This window comes from Onychostoma macrolepis, chromosome 10 (genome assembly GCF_012432095.1).
Source record: "Onychostoma macrolepis isolate SWU-2019 chromosome 10, ASM1243209v1, whole genome shotgun sequence".
NCBI classification, from domain to species: domain Eukaryota; kingdom Metazoa; phylum Chordata; class Actinopteri; order Cypriniformes; family Cyprinidae; genus Onychostoma; species Onychostoma macrolepis.
In genome coordinates this window covers 16,960,385-16,983,628 of record NC_081164.1, presented here as the reverse complement: position 1 = coordinate 16,983,628, position 23,244 = coordinate 16,960,385, and the positions used below count along the sequence as shown (strand labels likewise).

The 23,244-nt window shown below is 36.1% G+C and overlaps 2 protein-coding genes across 2 annotated transcripts in view; one reads left to right on the top strand and one right to left on the bottom strand.

Annotated features, from left to right (window-relative positions):
* Nucleotides 1–5,520, bottom strand: part of gnaz (guanine nucleotide binding protein (G protein), alpha z polypeptide) — a 67,782-nt gene extending 62,262 nt beyond the window's left edge. The window contains exons 1-2 of the mRNA XM_058788595.1: nucleotides 5,454–5,520; nucleotides 5,264–5,312 (exon numbers count right to left, since the gene is read on the bottom strand). The gene's annotated coding sequence lies outside the window, so the exon portion shown is untranslated. The remainder of the gene's footprint in view (nucleotides 1–5,263; nucleotides 5,313–5,453) is intronic.
* Nucleotides 5,521–10,549: 5,029 nt separating this feature from the next.
* Nucleotides 10,550–23,244, top strand: part of sppl3 (signal peptide peptidase 3) — a 43,195-nt gene continuing 30,500 nt past the window's right edge. The window contains exon 1 of the mRNA XM_058789585.1: nucleotides 10,550–11,063. Coding sequence (XP_058645568.1) covers nucleotides 11,041–11,063 — 23 coding nt within the window. The 5' untranslated portion in view covers nucleotides 10,550–11,040. The remainder of the gene's footprint in view (nucleotides 11,064–23,244) is intronic.

The window sequence follows — 23,244 nt, the reverse complement described above, 5'->3', positions numbered from 1 at the left end:
TTTATTTAATTAGAGTGTAGCGTTTGGACCAATCAGACACACAATTTTTCATTAGATTTAACAAATCAATTATTAATTAGATTAACAAACAATCACAGACCCCTCACCCAACACCAGACTCGGTGCCTATATGTCTGTGAATGACCTCCAGGCCCCTGGTTACCATAGTAACCAGGACACCTCAGCCAGATCAGATCAACTTTATGACCTAAAAGTATGTAGAGACAATCTTCCTCCCTACTTAATTATCTGTAAAACAGACACATACTGCAATAGGAAATGACTTCTTTCATTAATTCATAGACAAATTTTTCTATGACTTTCCTATCATGCATATCCCCAGGTCTTTATGTATGATTACTACTAGGGATGTGCGCTATGACTAATTTGACTGTCGTTTAAACGGAAGTTTTGTATCCGACTAGTCGACTGGTCTAAAAGCTAGAAACCCCTAGAAAATGGCAAAAGAAAAAACTGTGCGTGTGTCTATATAACAGCCTACACTTGAAATACCTAATCTTTGAATCACACTGTCAAATCCCTCAATGAATTCTGCTAAAAATAGGTCACGATTATGCCTTAAGCTTGCCTCTTGTTATCATTATTTAATTTTAGGCGGTCGTTAAACAGAAAAAAAGGAAGAGCATATACTCAACATAAACCAGCGCATTATTTATTCAGATCGGCTGGAGCAATGCAGTCAGAAATGGAAAATCAATCAATAGACTGACATAATTCTTCATTTTCATATAAGGTTAGCCAACATATTAAAACACAAGTCAAAAATAATAGGAAAGTTTATCAAGGAATAGCATTAAAACGGCTTTTAAAAATGTAGGCTACTTCATGTTGGCTATATTGTCTAAAAACAAAACAATGCTCGTTTTACTTACTCAGAGCATGCGCATTTGTTCAGTGAATTTAACATTTAACGTGGTCTGGCGAAAGACGGGACTAGAGGTGATTCTGCACTTGAAAAAAAAAAGTGCTCGAACGGAAGTCACAGGCACGCAGAGATAACTACAGGCAAGCAGACAGTTTCGAAAAGAGCCTGGAAATGCCGTACCACCACCGAAGTGGGTCTTCGTTTAGAGCAATAGACGGCGCGGATATGATCGCTGACCGCAGCGGCGGGTTGTAGTGTATGACATGATTGACATTTGCTGGCTTTGGATAGCTTCCAAGGTAACGCATACGTGCCTGTATTGAATATGATTACGCATCGCTCCAGTAGAGTTACTGTAAGCCAATTTGACATTAGTTTACACAAAACTTTTCCATTTCCTTCTAATTCAAAATAATCCCACACCTTGCTGGTCATTTTGAGCTCGCCAAACGCATGCGAGGTCTGAGGTAAAAATGTAGTTTCCACCCAGATACGCTTTTAAAAATATTTATATATTTAAATATTTTGATATGTATTCTTTTTCAAAAGTTTTATTTGAACTTATTTAAAATGTTTTAAATGTAACGTTAAAATGATGGTAATTTGAATGATAAAATCATTGTGATTTTTTTTTCTCTCATGTAATTGACTATTGTTTTCAGTGTCGACTAGTAGGAGCTGTACCGTTTAGTCGACTAGTTGACTAGACCCGCACATCCCTAATTACTACCTCCTTGTATATGGTCTTGTGTATTGTATACTGTTTTATGCATGCTTATGATAGATCACTAGTTAATGTAACCTCACCTATACCATGTTTGGTCTCTGAATTCGTCTTCGGATGATCTAATTGAGAGTGTATATTACATGTTTATACCTATGCAAAATATTAGTGTTCTAAGACTTTTTAGTAGTTTTTCCATCAACGCCCAATCGAATTACATATGCAAAATACCATGCTCTAAGACAAAGAGTCATAAACTTTCCCTCCAAAAGTGCAAGTCACCACTGGCTCTTTGACCCCCGAGAGGTGTGACCTCCACAGAACTTAAAAGGCTTTTTAGTCTCTTCACTCGTCTCTCATCACCTTCCCGTCTTCTAGTTGCTATGTCCCAGAGCCGATGCAACCTCGCCTGGCAGACCTCGACACAGCCAGCCTGCAGTTCTGTTAGATTCAGAGAAGATGAGGATGTGAGCTAGAACTCTTCTGGAACACTTAAGTTTGTGCCAGGCTTCGGCCTTGATTTTCCATTCAACAAATATCCTAGGATCTCAGCTGATGTCTCTCTAAGGTCTTCTTCATGTTCCATTTGGGAAGAAACTTCCAATCACCAGTTCATCACTCTTCAAACCTGGAAGAACGTGATCGCAAGTCCAAACCTTGAAACCATCAAGACTTTCATCCGAGATTGCATCCGGACACTCGTCAACGACCAAGGCAATGTGACTATCGTATATTTAACTACCATATTGACCCGAATATAAGACGATGTTTTTTTCTTGGAACTACATCTGAAAAAACGCGGTCGTCTTATATTCGGGGTCTAGACTTTGACATGTCAATAATACACCCACAACAATAGGTGGCGCCAAAAACGCATAAAACGAGTGTGCCATGAAATATGTAATGTAATGTGTGTTGTAAAGATCGCGAGTGAAAACAAAAGAAAAAGAAAAGCTTACAGCGGCATGATCGTGACTGTCATGTTAGCCTGATGTGATGTGACCAAACTTTCTCTGTAAGTGATTTTAAAACATAAGGCAGAACCCAGATTTGAAGACTACAATAAGATTTCACTTCTACTGATAATAACATTTTGGTAGGCTGCTATGAGATGGATAGCCTAAATGTTATATAATTCAGATGGGCTACCTGTTATTTCAATGGTATATCAAAAAATTTATATTTTTCAATGTCATTGTTGGTACATTTTACCAGTATTTACCATACTTTCAAAACAAAAATTAAAATAGGAAAAATATGCAATATGAAAATAATTTAAGAAAAAAATGTGTTTTACAGAGAGAAAAAACAAAACAAAACAAGATTTGGTTTTCAAAAAGCCTTTTTCCAAAAGGTACATCTGGAAAAAGGGGGTCGTCTTATAATCAGGGTCGTCTTATATTCGAGACAATACGGTAAATGAAACCGAGGTTTAGTATAAGCTATAGACCCCATTGTAAAACGGTGCCGATGGTTTCACTCAAAGGTTAACTGACTCCTTTTCCATAGTTGCATTTTCATGTTTCTCTATCTATAGAGAGTGAAATGTCTACTTTCAAATGAACCAAATGGAAAACAAATATTCTCAGATTATATAATCCACATGAAACATGCATACAGGAGCATCACTACTGCTGAGATGACGAGTCAGTGTCGCCGACTTCATGTCTTAAACCGAAAACAAAGACAGCACTAGTTTATTAAATTATTAAAATGTTAATGCAGTGTCCTTACTGTTTTTCACTGACACATTCATAATCATTACTTGCAAAACAAACTTTATGCGTGTGCTTGAGCACTTATTAGGCTACGAAGGGAATTAAAGGCTCATAATAATGATTTAAATGGTTTATTAATAAACATGCGATTAGTCGACTAATTCTTAAAATGAACTACTAGTCGACCAGAAAAATCCTTAGTAATCCTCCGCAGCCCTAGTAATTATTTATATACATTTCCCTTTTGAGATAATTTACTACAAGCGCTATTCAAGACCCATGTGTTCAGTTGCTTGCACCATGTTTAATAGTTACAAGCTTTCAATACTCTACAGCAACACAACCCTAATGAACTTGTGGTTGTGCTGTGTGCATGACGGATACAGGGCCACACTGCAAGGGTTTCAGGGGAAATAGATGTCACAGATGCAAGACATGACCTCAGGCTTATGTGTGTCTTATCAGATCATAGCAAGCAAAGAATGACATTGAAAAATATTATACAAATACGGCATTAGAGTCACTTTTTTAGATATGTTTTACAGATATGTTTAGTCTCAAACTAGGTAATACCTTCATTTATTTTAATTATTTTATTTTAATTTACCTCCTTCTTTGTTTGTTTATATTTATTAATTTATGTATTTATTTTAACTATTTAATTTTGATGTTCATTTAATGCTTGCTGCTAGAATAATATAATAATAATTCTTTTTTTTTTTTTAAAGCAGACATCAGGGTTTTATTTGAACATTTTAGTACCAACCAAGGTTGCCAAAATGTGCAAACCTCATATAAAGTGAATAGAAAGTAAAACAGCTCTCAAACCAACAATTTGGTTTGACCTCCTGAGGTTAACAACCAGCATTTTCTGAAGGCTAAGCACTGACACTGGTTTGTAAAAAAAAAAAAAAATTACTTAATGTTTGCAGAAATTCATGCCCTATTTTCTATTCAGGCCATATTCAGCCAAAACGTACTGTATTGAGAAACTAATGATCTTTAACAAAGAAAAAAATTGCACCATTGAAAAAAAGTACACCATCCATTATGAATGTCATAGAAAACAGGTTGTTTCTGCTCTTACAGTTTCAGTCTTGGGGTTTAACACATTTCACCGTTATTGTACTAAACATTTCTGCATTCAGTATGTGATTACATATAATTATAGCGGTCTCTGGCCCACTGTTTGTCTGTGTCTCTCATTCTCCATCTTCCCCCTCTCTCTTTCTGTCTTTCTCCGCGCCTCTCTTGCTGCTTCCTGTCTCCCTAATCCGTAATCCTGTGAAAATCGGTCAGGCGAAACAGGGCGGCTTTGATCAGGCTCTTATATCAACAGTGGATTCGGTGTCAGCTCACCCGGATTCCACAGAACCCTGGAGCCCTAGCGCAGGAGCTCCTGAAAGCAGCTCATCAACGCCCAGACACCATCATCCTAAAGGCCTTATGATGCATAACAACTACTGCATTTGGGTCATTTGCCATTGGATTTCTCTTTATTATACAGACTAATTTAGGGATACTGTAATGTTTAATGACCCCCTAAAATCACTTGATGAGTAGAGATCAAGACTCTTGCTAGTGCCAAATTCATGTTCACGATATACTTATTCACATCACAGGGAACTGCAGAGTATGAAACACCCTAGCCTTGCACATATTGGGTTGCTACAGGCAATGTGAATTTTAAATGAACATTTTTAAGTAATGTATGCTACATCTAGGGCCTCTGTGTTAAACTGATTTGACTTCATTTTAAAAGAATCTCAATGAACAGCACTTTCCTTTAAAAAAAAAAAAAAGGGTTGCAGTCAGGCCCTTACAAAGTGAAACTGAATGCAGCCAAACAATAAAACATTCACTGTTTTAAGTCACAAGATCAGATGTAAACAACATGAACGTTAACATGACTTAAAATCAGGGGTAAATACTAACCTTTCCAGCGTAAAGTTCAATCCAATTCTTCACCATGACAATGTAATACCTAAAACCACGATAAAATGACGAGAACAACTTTACAACTCAAATAAGACAAGTTTCAATAATATAATGCAATTAATCTTTTCATGAAATGATTATCTTCACATTTCTGATTTAAAGCAACTGTATGTACGTTTTTTTTTACCTTGAAATATTAGCTTCCAGTAGCCTATGCAAGTTTGGTGAACAGGTACGAAATTTCGCGAAAAGGGCGGATTGCTTTATGGCAGCAACAAATGCATGTGTATATGAACACACTGTAATTACGACGGTGAATTCCAGTCACTTAACTGTAGGGGGCTCCAAAGTCGCAAAAATACACAAAACTACATACAGCTGCTTTCAACCCTTTAAAAACGTTCAATGTTTTTTTTTTGTTTTTGTTTTGTTTTTTTCATAGAAAACAAGAATTAGGCCTATGTTTGCGGTAACATGTTATGATTATGAGTTGATTTAGTTAAACTGTTCTTGAACCCAGAATATTCTTTAATATTCATCTGCAGGAGCAGCCAGGTGCTCTGTTTGTGTTTTGCACTGGTCTCAAACCCGTTGTGAGTCTGATGTTGAGTAGCTTTGCTCACCCAGGGAGTGCAGATTTTCCACTTCCTGTGTAGTGATATCTCACACCTGACGGGTAACCAGGGTGCCCATTTGACATGGACAGTAACTTTATACTCACGGGATGTGAAGTTAGCAAAGCCAGACATCTTATCTCGTGTGTTAAGCACAGTATTGGGTTTGTTGTGCGTTTAAAATGGATCTGTTTTATATCAACATTACAGCGAGGTTTTACCGAGCCACATTTATGGGCCAAATTTTTCCTGTCACAGAGCTTAACTGACCATAATATTATATGAGTAAATATATATATTCCCAGCACTAACTTCACTTTTCTGAGCCAATAACTGTTCCCAAGGTGATTTTTAGTGTATCATTTCCCGTCATTTTCACACAGGTTTTGCAGAAGTAACAAACTTTTTTGAGAAATAATTTTCTTGCATATGCTCTTTTTTTTTTACATAAATGCCTCTTGGTTTTGCAGGTGCACGAGAACTGTAATCAGGTTCTTTGAATCAGTAGAGTGCATGAGCATAGGTGCGCCCCAGCTGTGCACAGGAAGTACAGCATCTGATAGTCAACCACCTAGATGAGCCTCTATCTCCTCCATCTCTTTCTGCTATTTCAGCAACTAATAGCGATCAGTTCCTGTCAACACTGTTTTTTTCCATTTAAGGCTTAAACCAGATTGACAGCGAGCGGTGCAAGTGTACTAATAATGGGTATAGATGTCCAGTGATGCCTGTTGATTCATTTCATTAGTTCTTGTATTGTTAGCGGGTTATAAAGAAATTCATTATTTAAGTCATGATACAAAAAGTGCACTCTCACTTCCATTTATGACCTAGGTAGCATGCCACATAGTAAAAACATTGCCCTTCTTTTCTTCTTAACCACCTATGGTACTCACTTTAACTTTGTCACTGTTATACCACGTTTCCATAGTATTGTTGCACTACAAAGTGCAAAAAAGCTGGCTTGAAATGAAAATTCACCCTATTTGTAAATGCATGTTATAAATCGTATTGTGAACAATTAATGTGTGCATGTGTTGTTGTTTTTGTTGTTGTTGTTTGTTTGTTTTTTGGACGAATGCTGGACTTCTCTAGTCATTAAGGAACTTAAAGGGTCCAGTTCACCCAAAAATGAAAATTTGCTGAAAATGCAAATACTCACCCTCAGGCGATATCTACCAACCCCCAATATGTAGATGAGTTTGTTTCTTCATCAGAACAGATTTGGATAAATTTAGCAATACATCACTTGCTCACCAATGAATCCTCTGCAGTGAATGGGTGCCGTCAGAATGAGAGTCTAAACAACTGATAAAAATATTGTTTTTTTTCTTACAAACACAGCTTTTGACTTCACAAGACATTAATTGATGGACTGGAGTGTTGTGGTTTACTTGTGGATTATTGTGATGTTTTTATCAGCTGTTTGGACTCTCATTCTGACGGCACCCATTCACTGCAGAGGATCCACTGATGAGCAAGTGATGTAATGCCAAATTTCTCCAAATCTGTTACGATGAAGAAACAAACTCATCTATATCTAGGATGGCCTTAAGGGGAGTACATTTTCAGTTAATTTTAAAACTGGGTGAACTATTCCTTTAAACATTTAATATAAACCATAAAAAAAAAAATTCAATTGGGATTTGCTTGATAGGTGCATTTGATATCCACAAGGTTATTATCATTAAAACACAGCCGAAAACGAAATGAAATAAAAAAATTATATAATATTTAGTATTTAGTATCATGAAGATGTAACTAAAGACCTCATGGAATCAGATGGAACGATTCCAGATTCACAAATGAATCACTCTTTTGAAACGTGTAATGAGATGTGCTTGTTGGCGACATAAGAGAAACTTTAAGGGTCCCTGCGATTTTTCGGCAAAAAAGCTAGATGGTTTACCTAAATTTTTAAGAAGCTGTAATGTGAATAATTATTATTGTTAAAAATACAATTTTTTTTTATTTTACAGAAAAATATTACAATAGTAATTATTTTCTAGTTTAAATGACTCTAGTTACTGCAGAGTGAATACATCACAACCATCTGGAAGTCATGATGCACTGGATAGGTTGTATGTATATTTAGGACAATGATGAACATTGTATTCACCCACACTTCTTAATCATTCACTGGCAGGATTCTTAGTGAAGCTTGATTTTTTCTTTCACTGGCGCGCCATCTAGTGGTTATAAATGATACTAAAAAGGCACAAGAGGAAATGGACGTGTTCTTCATACACAATAAATGTCTCAAAAGATGTCCTAAGCAGTTTAAATAAAGAATATTAAACTGTCACAGTCAAGTCATACATTGTGTTGCATGCACTCAGTCAAACATTCAAGAGGCTGTAAAAATGCTTCCCAAACAAAAACATCTGAGACAAGAGGTTTCAAAATTTATATTTATAGTTCTTGAAACACTAATATTGTTCCTGTAATACTTAGGATTTGTGGTTTGATGTGTAACTGTTTGTGCTACAATCACTGTTACCTCAAATCAAACAGTTTGTAGAGGATTTATTTTCAGCAGGTGGATGACAGAACAGCTGAAATAGAAAAATCACATAGACTCACACTGAATTTCATACATCTATTAAATTAATTTTTTTCGGTTCTTGGTAAAATAAAAAGGGCAGGGGGAGTTCAAGACCATATTTAAAGCAGGACTAGATGAGAAACACCTAGAATCAATAGTCCACTGACTCTGGGCAGCGTCTCTCTAAGCAAGTGTTGTGGTTACGAGGACAGGTTGGGAATAATCTCTGGGAACAACAGCTCCTTGCAGATTTTTGTAATCCCAGGGTGAAACCCCCCGGGGGGATTTATCCGACTCCTCTCTATACCTTACACACAAAGACCCTGACGTTGAGCTCTTTTACACTGACTTGAGCTTCTGGACTGAGGAAGAAAAGAACAATGGTGTGCCCTTTCCTGTAGTTTTGGCTTTGGAATTAGCAGGAGATTGCCATTGTATCCTCTTATTGACTTATTGACCGAGTCGCTGATAATTTACCCGATGCACAAAATGTTTTCAGGAAAGGACAGCCGTAATTGGTATACCATCTGTTTAGTATAACCTTTGCCATACAGGCAAAAATAGTGGCCCATAACTAAACCTAAAATAACTGAAGCCAAAAACTTCCTGTGACCCCTGCCAAAAATTATATTCGAATGAATTAACTGAATTATGTTGCAGATGAAATGTCGATAATGTTACTTTTGACCAACAAAACAAATAAACACAATTACTGTTAAACATTTTAATAAATAAGCATGACATTTCAAACAGATAGATTCTGCAACCAAATTAATGTAAAAAATGATTTGGAACAAAACCAAACAGTCTTGTACACTGGCAAATAAAGTATTAAAAACAAAAACCCACTAAATCGTCTCTGGCATCTTTTGTGTGATCAATAAAAACGTGAAGCTTGCAATTTACCTTCTTATTAAAAATATAATAAAAATAACATTTAACATTACCTATATGTAAATACATCAAATAGTAAAAAAAGATACAACATAATTATTAAAATTAAATACAAAAACAATAATTTCACATAGACATGCACACCTAACAGGAACACAAAATATATGGCTAAATATATTTGGACAATTAGGATAATTTATGTGAATTCTGCTCTTCAAATAAATTTGTCATCATAATCATAATGATTATATAAATCATTTATACAAATAATATATTTGTCCGAATATGTTTGGATAATAAGGATCATTTATGTGAATTCTGCCCTCCAAATAAATTTACCATCATAGAGTAATAAAATGTGTGAATGTGTGTTTCCATTGTGACAACATGCCCCACTATTATCAACATGTGTTCAGTGAACTGGATCTTTTATATCATATCTAATAATGGTATAAATATGCAATAGTGTTCTAGTCAAGACTGTTTATACAGAAACTGACTTCCCTGTTCACTGAAGAAAAATTGTGATAACTAGCCCCAGTCTGCCCTGGAAAAATAGCAACAAAAAACATTAGTCCTAGATGATGCCATAGGATGACGCTTATAAACACTATACAGTGGTGGCCAAAATTATTAGAACACTAGTATTTTCACCAGCTAAAAAATGGTTTTAAGTCAGTTATTTCTATTGTTTGCTGTAATGTGTCAGTAGGAAAAATCGGTTTACATTTCCAAGCATTCATTTTGCCAATAATTATAATCCAGTGAGATTTTTGTTTGCACAAAGAGTCTGACAACAGCCAGTGCTCCACACAGAGATCTGATCTCATCATCATCCAGGCTGTCTGGAATGACATGAAGAAAAAACAAACAAACAAATTGAGACAGACTAAATCCAGAAGAACTGTGACAATGCTTCAAGAGACCTTGTAAATGTAAACTGATATTTCCTACTAACATACTACAGCAAAAGATAGAATAACTGACTATGAACCATTTTTAGCTGGTGAAAATACTAGTGTTCTAATAATTCTGACCACCACTGTATTTAATCTTTATATAGAGTGCCATTATTTTCATTGTTTAATAAATGAGGAAATAAAATAAAGAGGATCACAGACATCATTTGCAGCGTTCTGGCCTTTTTCACACTTGCTCTTTTTTAAACGCAGGCCTACTACATTATTTCAACCGAGCCAATGATGAGAAGCTTGTCGAAGCTGCAGTACTGCATGTGACCTAGTGTGGCAGAGCCTGTCCCTTCGATCTGCTCTGTGTGGGCAAACGCGTGCACGCGCACTCCTCTGGCAGGGGCGATAGTCGCGCGTTCCCGTTGCGTTTGCCATAGAAAACAAAGCTATCCGAGCGCTTCCATTACAAACCCAGCACACAGCTCTCTCTGCATGCACACCGAAGATGGGTTTGCAGCTCATCTGAGGGCCTTTAAAAGCGGGGCCTGTTGCGAGGACAGCCAGCCAGCTGAAGTCAGCGAAACGTTTCGGGGTTTTTTTCCCCGGACTGCTTTTGTTTCTTAGCCGCGGCTAGCAGCACAGCCACAATCATTGTCATTTCTGCTGCGAGCTGCCGAAGGAAAACACATCGCCATGTTGTTATCGGAGGGGGCTCAGTGAAGAAGGCGAAACCGTGAGCGTGTGGAGGAGATAATCTCGTCGTTTGAGCCCAACCTGAGTCCTCAGCCGCTGCCTGACTGACTGACTGACATGGCGGAGCAGAGCTACTCCTGGTGAGTGCCAGCAGCAGATATAACCATTCAGACACAAAACACCGACACTCAGCGCGCTTTAATGCACGTAAAGCCTCTGTCAGCGTCTAAAAGGTGTGATTTTACCTCAGTTTCGCCGTTAACACGGCAGCATTGCACTCAGGTGTAGGTTTGAGGCGTATTTTGGGTCTAATGTAGCCTATTAGCCTCTTATATACGTTACGGGTTTGGCGTATTAATTTCAACCGCCTTCAAGCCAGCCACTCATTTAATCCGTTTTACCTCACAAATAATTTATTTACAATCATTTTACTATTAATAACGCATATTTCCCGTCGTGTGTGTGTTTGTGCGTGTGTGTGTTTATTTGGTTGATTCGGTAGTGACACAAAGGGAAATGCAGTGCGCTAACGTGCTAACACCAACAGTGCAATCTGAAACATAATTAAATCAATATAATGTAATTGATTTTATCATTATTTCGTCGTTTCTCGTCAGAAGCAGTGTTGTAGTAGCCGGTAATCGTAGATTGGGTCGTGCTTGCGGTGCTTTAGCTCATTAGCTGCTCTAATCCAGTCTTTAAGGAAGAGAGCAGTGTATATGCAAGACACGGGCTGTGTTTCAAAAGCCTAGGGAGCTGACTACCTAGACTACCGGTTTTGGCGTCGTATAGTTCCAAATGTGATGCCCTAAAATGCCCTCTAGGTAGACAACAAACTAGGTTTAGAGATGCAGGCTGTAATGTGTAAACAACACATTCAAGTCACTGTGAACTGAGATTTCCTCATATTAACTTTAGGATGATATGAATGATAGCATATGCCTCAGTCTATCTTTGTCAGGCTTTCAGTGATATAGCTGGAGATAAATTGCGAAAATGTTGCAATGTATGAAACGTTATAGACTTGAATGTTTAAGTTTTGGGCCTATTTTGAGAAATCATCTAAATATAATGAATTTATTATGATTTGTCTTGTGCATCATGTCTAATATTTAAAACACAAAATAATGAATATTGTAAACATTTTTTGTTAATAAGTTGTGTATATGTAATACACTGTATAAGTAATATACCATATTTAGTTTTTAGTATGTTTATATATTTGTTTAAATTAGGTATTTAAACAAGTAAATTATATTATGATCAGATTTTACTTAATATATTATTATTTAACGTGCACATATTAGATTAAATCATGCTTTTACAATATTACTAAAAAAAAAATTTTTTTTTAACAATTGTTAGTGTCATTTATTTATTTTATGTATTTATTACTGTTTAACATGAAAATAACACTCACTCAGGGACTTTAGTAAAAATTTCCCTAAAAGTTATTTTTAATCATATATTAATTTATTTATACAAAATAAACGCAAATATACAGCAAATGAAATCTTGTATAATTATTTTTCTGTATTTTTGTTTTTATTTTGTTTGTAAATCTTGTATTTTTCCAACTCAGTTTTTGCCATGAAGATAGCATTAGATGCTGACATCTAATGCGATAAAAATAACTAACACGAAAAAAGAATGCACACATTAAAAAATTAAATAGATTAAATTATATATACTATGTATGTTTATATAATTATGTATTATAAAATGATGCAAAATGTTTACAATAAAAGTTCAAAAACAGTGTTCAGAAGTTGATCATTGTGTTTATAAGTTAAATCTGTAACTGATAGAAGATCATTTTTTCATAACTTTCATCAGAATTTCACTCATCTAGTTATCCCAGCTCAAGTCGATGAAAAGGACTTTCCAGGAAGTTTGACTGGTGTGTAGGTGTTCATATTCGTCTGCATCTCTAATATCTCGGCTGGGCAGTATTGAATGATGTTTGTTTGCCTGTAGAATCATGGTATTGTTGAGCTTAAGTTGTCAGTCTGGGAAATCGGCCTGATTTGCCTGAAGTTGTGTATTTAGCAGCTCTTGATTAAAGTAGTTGAAGTGGAATGGCATGACTGGATACTTGACTTGAACTGTATCACTGACTTATACCTGCTACTCTAATGTACACAAATATATGACACACATACACAACAACTGATATTTATGCAGTGACCTCTCATGCCACATAGCTAGAATTCTCAACATCAGAGCAGACTGAGTAATTTGCATTTAATTGTTGACCTCGTGCCATATGTGAACAAGTAATTGTCTGACACTAATCCATTTAAACGAACAATGTCAACAAAGCAAGCTCTTTTGTCCTTAATAGGCTATTGTCGTCATTCTGAAGAAGTACCTATACTTTAATCAATAATATTCAAAACGCATTAGCTTAGCATATGTAAAAGGGCACAAAATTTGGTTGATCTTTAAAATAAGTTAGTCCTTTTAATCCTGTTTTTTCTGCGTAATCAAACCATGGGTTCTTCTGCCTAGAATACGTCTGTGTAATCTGTAGCTTAGCAAATGTTCTTGACTCTCCAATTCACGTATGACTAATGCTCACAGAACACAAGTGTGACATTGCAGTAGACCATTGACTGTAGTGGACCATTTTTGCCTCTAAATAGCAAGTCTGAGGTCTACAACATTTAGATTTGCTTATTTGAAAGGAAAGTGCTTGTGCATTTTGAATGGATCTTGTGAGATGTGGAATGAGCAGAGCTTTTTGCACTTGTATTTTGTCTAGTTGTAGAACTGGCTAAATATTAACCAGGGTTATGATGATAGTGCAAAACAAACTTTTTTGACCACCAACCACAGTGGCTAGTAAATATATGTTAAGGCTGTTATATTAAAGGGTTGCTCCACCCCAAAATGAAAATGTTGTCATTAATCACTTACCCCCATGTCATTCCAAACCCGTAAAAGCTTAGGTCGTCTTCGGAACACAATTTAAGATATTTTGGATGAAAACCGGGAGGCTAGTGACTGTCCCATTGACTGCCAAGTAAATACCACTGTCAAGGCCCAGAAAAGTATGAAAGGCATCGACAGAATAGTCCATCTGCCATCAGTGGTTCAATATGAATTTAATGAAGCAACGAGAACACTTACTGCTCAAAGAAAACAAAAATAACGACTTTATTCAACAGTTTGTCTCCTCTGCTTCAGCGTAGCACCATTATAGAGAGTAACCACTGAACGCAAACTGCATATGCTGTTCTGTGTCAGCCGCACCACACGGATACGTCTTCTACATTTATTTACGCTTTGATTTGAACGAAAACAGCGTCTTCTGTGCTTTTCTGGGCCTTGACAGTGTAATTTACTTGGCAGTCAATGGGACAGTCACAAGCTTCCCGGTTTTCATCCAAAATATCTAAAATTGTGTTCCGAAGACGAACGCTTTTATGGGTTTGGAACAACATGGGGGTAAGTGATTAATGACAATTTTTTTCATTTTGGGGTGGAGTAACCCTTTAAGACATTATAAACCACAACTTGAAGTGTGAAAACTCTGTACACGCCTGTGTTCTCGGTGTGCACATTGATGACTGTTTTTGTCTGACTTGAAGATATAATTGTCGCTTCAAGTGTGCGTTTTTGCTTATACATCAGGTTTCTTATGTCAATCTGAGACATTTGACAAGTCACCCATCATAGTGGTTGGCTGAGTAAGGCTACGTCCACACGAAGCCAGAGCTTTCCCCATCCAATCTTTTTTATTTCTCCTCATCTCAAGAAATATCTGCATACACGAAACCGAGACAAAACGATGTAGTATACATGCCAGACCAGCATGTGACGCTGTAATTCTGCCACAGAGATGCACTAAAAATGGAGAAGACGACTTGGACTATGCGTATAAACCTTGCGCACGTTATACAAACGAACATGGAACAATACATTTATTAATCTGTGTTAATGTTAGTTAATAAGACAGTCGTTCAGTGTTTGTTCATATTGTTGTTGCTGTTACGTGACGTAGCGGTGTCTGACTAGGGTGGAGACGTGGGGGTGATGCCATCATCGTGTCACAAAATATATGGATTGGCTGTCCACATGAAAATGCAAGGGTGGCGTTTTCAGATTTATCCACTCTGGGACCCGGTTTAAAAAAAATAGCAGTTTCACTCTCCGAAAACGCCAGATCCGTCTGGACGAAACACCAATCCGATACTAAATTTTTGCGTAAACAGCTAAACGTGTCTCCATGTGGACGAGGCCTAAATTTACCCACCACAGCACTGCACAACAAGTACTAGCAATTTTAGAAAGACTAAGACACAATTGACACCTTGAGCTAATAGTGTGATGAAGTGGGTTGTGTTAAAAGTATTGATAGTTAGGGCTGGCTATTGAAATACATTCCACAATTTGGGTAAATTACATTAATCTCCATTCAGTTTGATTTGGATATATAACCAGTACAGTATACGGCAGTTTTCCAACAGATAATGCTGTGAACTATACAGGAAGCCCTGTCATTTTCTGTTACTATTATAATAAAGCTTAAAATTAACAACTGATTTGTTTAAAACATTCAAATTGCACACAAGTCGAGCACATTATTCAAACATGTATTAAATATAGAAGAACAGGTTAAGTCTAAATATAATGCATGTATTTAATATTGCTCTTCTCTAGAGTTAAATTTGAGCTAAATATCAAGCTGTGGTCATTGAGTGGATTTTTTGCGGAAAATGCAACCTTGTGTGACACTTGTCAGCTGTTTTGAAGTCTTTCTGTGGTTGAAACACTTATTGAGCAATTACATGAGACATTCAGCAATCTGTCACGACACAAAGAGCTTCAAAACTCTACTTGTTTGAATTTCATAATAAAATTGACAGATTTTGAAAGCTGTGGCCTTGTTTCATATCGAAAGTACCAAAGCCTATAGCAGCGGAGGCACACTACAAATAATGTCAGTGGAGTTTTGTACACACATTGACTGAAAAGGGCATAGACTTAAAGATTGATTCTTGGGGTTTAAGAATCCGTATCGGTTCATCAAAATGAGAATTGTTTAAAATCAATATTTTCAACACAGCTCTATTGATAGTCTTTTGCATGTACTACTTCAAGAAGCCAGCAGTTATGATTATCAGTGCATTAACATGTTAAGACTTTTCAGTGCTTATGCATGTTGTAAGGTGCGTAATTCAGAAGAATGCTGCTAATTTTAGCTTAGGTAACTTACATAATGTGACATTCTCACATTGCATGTGCCGCTTGATGCGGCTGAAAAGGTGAAAACTGTGGCTTGATTTCAAGGCAACATAAAAAAAGTGTGTAAAGGTACGCGTGTTTGAACCGAGTATGGGTCTTAGTTTGGCACACATGTACTGAATTAATGTAGCGGATTTCTGCTGAACGTAGTTTTAAACTCTTGAGTTTCTACTTAGGATGGGACAATAATGTTTATATCAATATACTTAGATGTTGCAAACGTATCTGAAAAATAATGGAGCACACACAGCAAGCTGCTGCAGAAAAAGTACACAATCCAAGTTGTCCTAAACATGAGACTTGCTTTAAACTAACTTGTGAGTTTGTGGCTTGCCCACCTGTCAGATTCGTGAGATGTTTAATGCATTTGAGGTGTGTTTTCCTCGCATGATATCTAAGGGATGTAATATTCTCAGAAAATGTTAGAAAGTCATGCTAGTATTTCCATTTTGCCTTTTGTAAAGTAAAGCGAGTATCCGTTTAACTTGACAGAGTTCGCTGAAGGAGCGTCAACACATGCATGTGTGTCAAATGGACAGAGTGCAACAATTCTGACTAAGAGATATATTTTGCATCCAAAAGTGGAAGCACTTAAAAATCTCTTCCCCTATTTTACAACACCATAAACTGCAGTATCAAGAGTGTGCTGTAGCCATTTTTATGTAGACGGAGGCTAATCAGGAATTCATAAAATGAAATAGAAGTTTAGTTTTTTTCACCTCTTCTGTCTAAAAATAAAAAAAAAACATACCAAACCATGACTTCAAAACCAAGTACGTGCTGAACTGTGGCTTTTGATGCCGTTTACTTTCTTATTGCATGTTGTTGATCTTATTGTGTGCAATTTGCCAGTGTATGTTATTTAAAAAAAGTCTTCATAACCTTTCATTAAAACATAACTGAAACTTCAGGTTATTTTTGAAGTCTCTTATACTCATCAAGGTTGCATTATTTGATCAAAACAGTAAAAACTAATATTGTGTTAATTATAATTGAAAAATTTTCTATTTGAATATATTTTTTACAATATAATTTATTCAAGATTCTATGAGAACAAAGTTTCAACAAGCAGTGTTTGTTTGAAATGGAAATCTTTATGAATGTCTTTACTGTCACTTTTAATCAATTAAATTCTTTTTTGCTGAATAAAAGCATTAATTAATTTAAAAAAAAATCGTATTGGCTCCAAACTTTTAAACAGTAGTGTACTTTTGTAACAAATTTCCAAATAGATAATTTAAATACTGTTGTAGGCTTGTCAGTGCTCAATGCTTGTTTGTGCGCTAAAGGTTATCGCATGATATTACTTATTAAAATAATGATAGATTTGAAAAACAAGCGTTGCCAATTAGGGTTGGGTACCGAACTCGGTACTTTTAAGGGTACCGACCATCGATTCACATTAAGTCATTTGGTACCAAATTTCGGTACCTGAGAACGCATTTGGGCGCATACAAGAGAGAGACAGAGAGAGACCCTGTGACACGATGTCACCACTGCAACTCTTTAAAACACAACACAGGGCAAACCGAAATGTTCTGAAGTGTGCTTACATTTTTAGGGTCATATGGTTTCCGCGAAAACGCGGACAGGATGGCGGAGTCCATTCATAAAAACGGAATTTACTCTATAGCGCGGAATGCCACGGAATTCGTCAAGTTTTGGATGAATAAAAGAAGGTCTGTCACTTAATTCGAATCGCGATATGAACTAGTGTATATGAATATTAAAACGCAAAAAGATGGTTTAAATATGAATCCTGCATGTTCCGTTAGCCTCGGTATGTTTGAATGGCGAAGACACGGTTTTGTTTACTAACATACACAAATACCAAAGCACATGTGAACTCGCGGTGATTTTCGGCCTCTGCATCTCACTACATGACGATATGAACACATGAACTTACAGGCTGAGATTTGAGAACCAGCATATCATACTGTATACACACAGAAACTTCAAGGAAACCTGTCAAAATAAAAGTGCGGTTTAACATGTAACAGAAATAGCCTATAATACTCTTATATTACTTTTGTACAGTATAATGTACATCTTTGTATATTCCATTTACTGACAAATTTAAATAAAACAATTAAAGGATAAAAAATAATTATTACAACCACATTAACGGCTTAATTGTAAAAAAAAATAAAATAAAATACAATTATTATTAAAACTTTTTTTAAAGGAATATTCACACATTTTTTCTACCATGTATTAATTTTAACAGTAAACCTCTGTTTGTTTGCCCAAAAATAAAAAAGTTTCATGCCTTCATTTGATTATCAGAAAAAATAAAACAAAAATTTCTGGAAGAAAAAACATTGTAGGGCCCTATTGTTCAAAATGTTGAAATTGAGAGTTTTGGACTTATTTTTTCACTGAAATAAATGTTTTTGTTATTACACAGAGAGTAAAGTACCGAAAAAAGGTACCGTTGGTACCGGTACCGATACCAGTACCGTTCCGGTTCAAATGTGAAATGTGTCCCTATTACCAATGGGACGTGTTGAGATGCTTTTGATGGTGAACTTGACCTTCAGTCTGCATGTTTGATCAGAAAACCTCCTCAAAAGTATGTGCTGGCAATATTTGATATTGCTAACATTTTCAGGTTCTGGCTCCATTCTGGTATAAAACACCCACTTAACACCATCCAATTCATTCCCAGTGGATAAAATCTTGCCATTTTAACTGTGCTGGATATCTTTTTTCACTCAAATACATTATGGAAGTGAAATTGTTTGCAAAAGCATGTTGACTTCAAGTGAAAAAGCATCACTGGGAATCTATTTGTTTTGGCTTAAGGTAGACAGCATATGTTCAGTATAAAGATCATTGTCAGCTGTTTAGTAATATGACAGTAGCCTTGTATTTAATGTAATGTGAAAGTTCAGACAGAAGCACTGTTAAACTTTCTGTAAATGTTTTTCTGACAAACTGACAAAAGTCACAAGATGACTTTAACTAGTGGTAGACTAATGATGAAAGATACGGACTGACAGCTGAGCGGTTAAAGCCTCAAGCAAAGCACTTAACCCTAGATTACTCTAGGATGACTGCAGTTGCTGTTAGTGTACTGTAAACCACATACAAAAAGCCACTGAAAAGTGACAAGTAATGAATAAGGAGCATAAACGATTTTAAAACGCATTATACATTTTATAGTTTAGGAAAATTGTGATAAACATCTCAAACAACCTGTCATTTCAGGTCTTGCTAATCAGTATCTTATTTAAACTGTCTATTTCTATTGCTGTTATATTGAATTGTTTACCAAGATGTCAGGTTTTATGTACTTATTGCAGCAAACAGCCATGTTATAAATGATGATATTGCAATTGCATTTGCCCCACACTCAGCTGTTGTCCCTTTAAATAGGATTTTGCTATTCAGGAAGTACCATACCACTGAATCACATTTAAGAGCAAGCAAAATCAATGCAAAAACCTATATACAGTGCTGAATGCAGTGCCAAGTACAGGATTTCGTTGTGTAGTGCCAGAGCGGTTTTTACCACCACACTTTTGTTATGGCCTATTGGATTATTGGTCCTCCTGGTGGTTTTGCTGACAATCTTGTCAGCCTGAATGACACCATTTTCATGAATTTGCTAAAAGTGCCTCAAGGGAAACGTTGCCTTGACGAGTGTGCTTGGCTTTAGCGCTGTTTGTAACCAAACTAATACATATTGTATTCAAATCCGTGTAAATCTTAAGGTACTGGTGGTCAGATGTGGCTGTGAAAGATAAATGAGGTAGTGAGCTGTAGAGGGGGAAGTGCCTGCTCTTGAAAGCTGTGGCATGATGCCACTTCTGCCAGTCTACAGCCAATAGGCTGATAATTTACTCAGTCATACATGCGCTAAGTGAGCTATCTGACTCGGAGGCGAATGAATTGGACCCTGATGTTTAATATGCAGGAAATAGCTTTTAAAAATTGTAGTGTAAAGTTATAACTTTATCCTAATTGTAGTGGCAAATGTCTTTGTCTCTACTTGTAATAGTATACTGATTTCTTGCAAGTAGTTTTCTACTTTGTAGAGTATAGTCAAGGACTAAATATAATATTTCAGGAAAGGCTATTTGACGATTATTAGACTTGAGGATCAACTTTTTTTTTTCTCTCTCTCCCCCATTCAATTCCACTTTTGATTCTGCATGTATATCAAACTGTATATAATAATAATAATAATAATAATAATAATAAATTAAATCTGTAGCATTTTGGTGGTATTGTATTTTGTGATTTCACCGAATTTGTCCCTTTTGCATTTTTTGCCAGTAGTAACTATATAATTAAGTCAGCTTTTGCAAAAATGCATTAACAAGCCAGCGTTCTGCCTGCCAGCACCCTCTTGTGTATTTACAGGGACTGTCTATAGCAACGATCAGCTGTTAGATTGTGGACAGAACAGTGACAGCAGTGTCCTGAAATTACCATTGAAATGTCTATCAGGAGTCAAACTCTGGAAGTGTGTCATTGACATGATGATTGTCCAAAGGTTGTCCATGCGTCCTTTTTTGTGTGTGCAAAAGGCTTTTGTATGTTGCTGGTGCAAGAATGAAGCTTGAGAGTATTCAGACGAAATTAATAGTTTCTACGGTGCATTGCGATGAGGACGATTCGGTATCGATTCAAAAATAGACCATAACCGATTATAACGTACTGACGCTTTTCTGACGACATTTGTCGCATACGTGCTTTGTCACGGGAGCATACAATGGCGGAGGGAGGCGAGACGCGAGTGCGTGTATAATTAAAAATGCTCCAACTTCTTCAAAAGCTGACATCTGGGCACATTTCTGCTTTTATGAACAACCTGGTAAGCATGACCTGGAGAAGACACATGCTCTGTGTAAATCATGTCTTGTACAAATAAAATATGCAGGGGGTAATGCAACTTGAGAAACCACGTCAGCCGTTTTCACCTTGAGCTGTTTACCCTGTCAGTGCCAAGTATTCAGTATTTACTTTTGTGTGTTTGTTCTAAATGTTCCTCTTGTCTTCTGTGCCCAGACTTAGTTTTGTTTGATACATTCAAGAAGCGTGTTTTCTTTGAGCAGGTAAAATGAAAGGTTCAGTTCATATATTTGACTGCTTGTATTTATTGACAAAATTGTATACATGTGAAGTAAAATTGAATATTGAGGATGCAGTGCATCGTCAATGCACCATGATGCATCGTGATATCGAATTGAACCGTATCAGTGACATGATAATCGTAATCGAACCGAGCCGTGAGACCAGTGTAGGTTCACACCCCTAATAATCATGTAAATCACATGAAGCGTTATTACTAGGCCACACCCTTAAGGGACATCTGCAGACACTTCATTCTGTCGCTTTCTGTCCTGTGATATTGCATCGATATATTTCAGCTCCTTGTAACAGTTTAAAAAAAAAAAATTTATTCATTTAAATGAATGAATGATTGTCTGAAGCAGAAAGAAACCAGTGTTTTTCAGTCACTAAGAGACATCAGTGTTTCCCATACATTGATTTATTTGTGGCGGCCTGCCACAAATAGATTTATTCAAAAAGCTTTGACTTTGTTGAATAAACGAGCACTGCACATTTCAAAATCGAAACATGGTGCGGGTGTTTTTATATCACTGTATTTCTGTAGGAAACCGACTGTCTTCAGAAAATTTTGGATGTCATTTTCATTTCATCTTGCATGTAATGTCTGATAAAGCAGCGTTTGTAAGCAGAGCTCTGCTTTGTGTACAGCGTTACCGGGGAAACAGCTATTTCTCTGCACTCTAAAAGCGCCTCCTGCTGGCAGAGAATGAATTTGCATATATGCCACCACAAATAGAGTCCAAGTCTGTGGGAAACACTGGACATGCTTTTGGACCTTAAATCTTTCACACAGTTTGTATGATGTCTTTTGAGTATTCTCGTTTGTATTATTATATTTGAAATATCTGCCTTTCTGAATGTCAAGGTCAGAAATTGAGTGTTTAGTGAAAAATGAGTCCAAAATTAACAAAAATACCCACCAAATTCAAGATAAAAAGGGTCAGAAATTAAACTTGTATTCTCGTAATCAACATCAATAATCATTATTAGAACATCATGGGCAATAATCAACAATGACTTTATGCTAACATTTCCTGTTTTTACTATTGATATGCTTTATAGGATGTTAAAAATTAATCTCATAACATTATGAAATTAATACATTAATTCCTTTTCTAAACAACATTAAACATAAATACCGTGTCAGATGCCTTTTATGCGCTACTTTTGTAGTGTAAAGGCCTGTTCACACCAAGGACGATAACTATAAAGTAGTGCTGTCGAACGATTAATCATGATTAATCGCATGCAAAAATAAAAGTTTTTGTTTACATAATTTGCACTAATATAAAGATAACGATAAAGATATGGTTAGAATCACTTTCAGAACATTTTTTTTTTTTTCAGCTGATGAGCGATACAAACATTGACACCCAATCAAAATCCATCCTGCTATAACGAGCTCGAGAATTTAAAGCAGCATACGAGGGTGCGCTTAGAATAAACAGACAATATTGTTCGCTGGTGTGGACGCTAATAGCGTCATCTTTATAGTTATCTTTGTGGTTATCGTTCTTGGTGTGAACGGGGCTTAAAGATGGCTTTGGCTGATGCTGATTACATTTTATTGGTAACAGCCTGTACTTTTCTGATTGATTGATTGATTGAATTAATTGATCACATTTAAGTATTTGACATAAGCCAACACAAATACAACAGATTTGATAAGTTAATAATAAAATGTGCCCCTAGAAAATATTTGCCTTTTAATTGAAAAGTTATTTTCTGACCCTGATGTGCGTGTATAAAGTATGTATATTCAAAACTAGTACACTTGTTTTCTTTCATTTGCCATTAATATAATAACATATAAACTTCAAAAGCTTTTAAAATGTTTGAATATGCTTGCATAATAACGTTTAAAATTTGACCACAATAGGCTTCCATTGAATTATTGTTTGTTGCGGAGTATTTTTTTTTAAAAATGTTGTCTATTTGTATTTCCCCTTGAAGGTCTCACCACACTTAAGATTTTGTGAATATAGAATA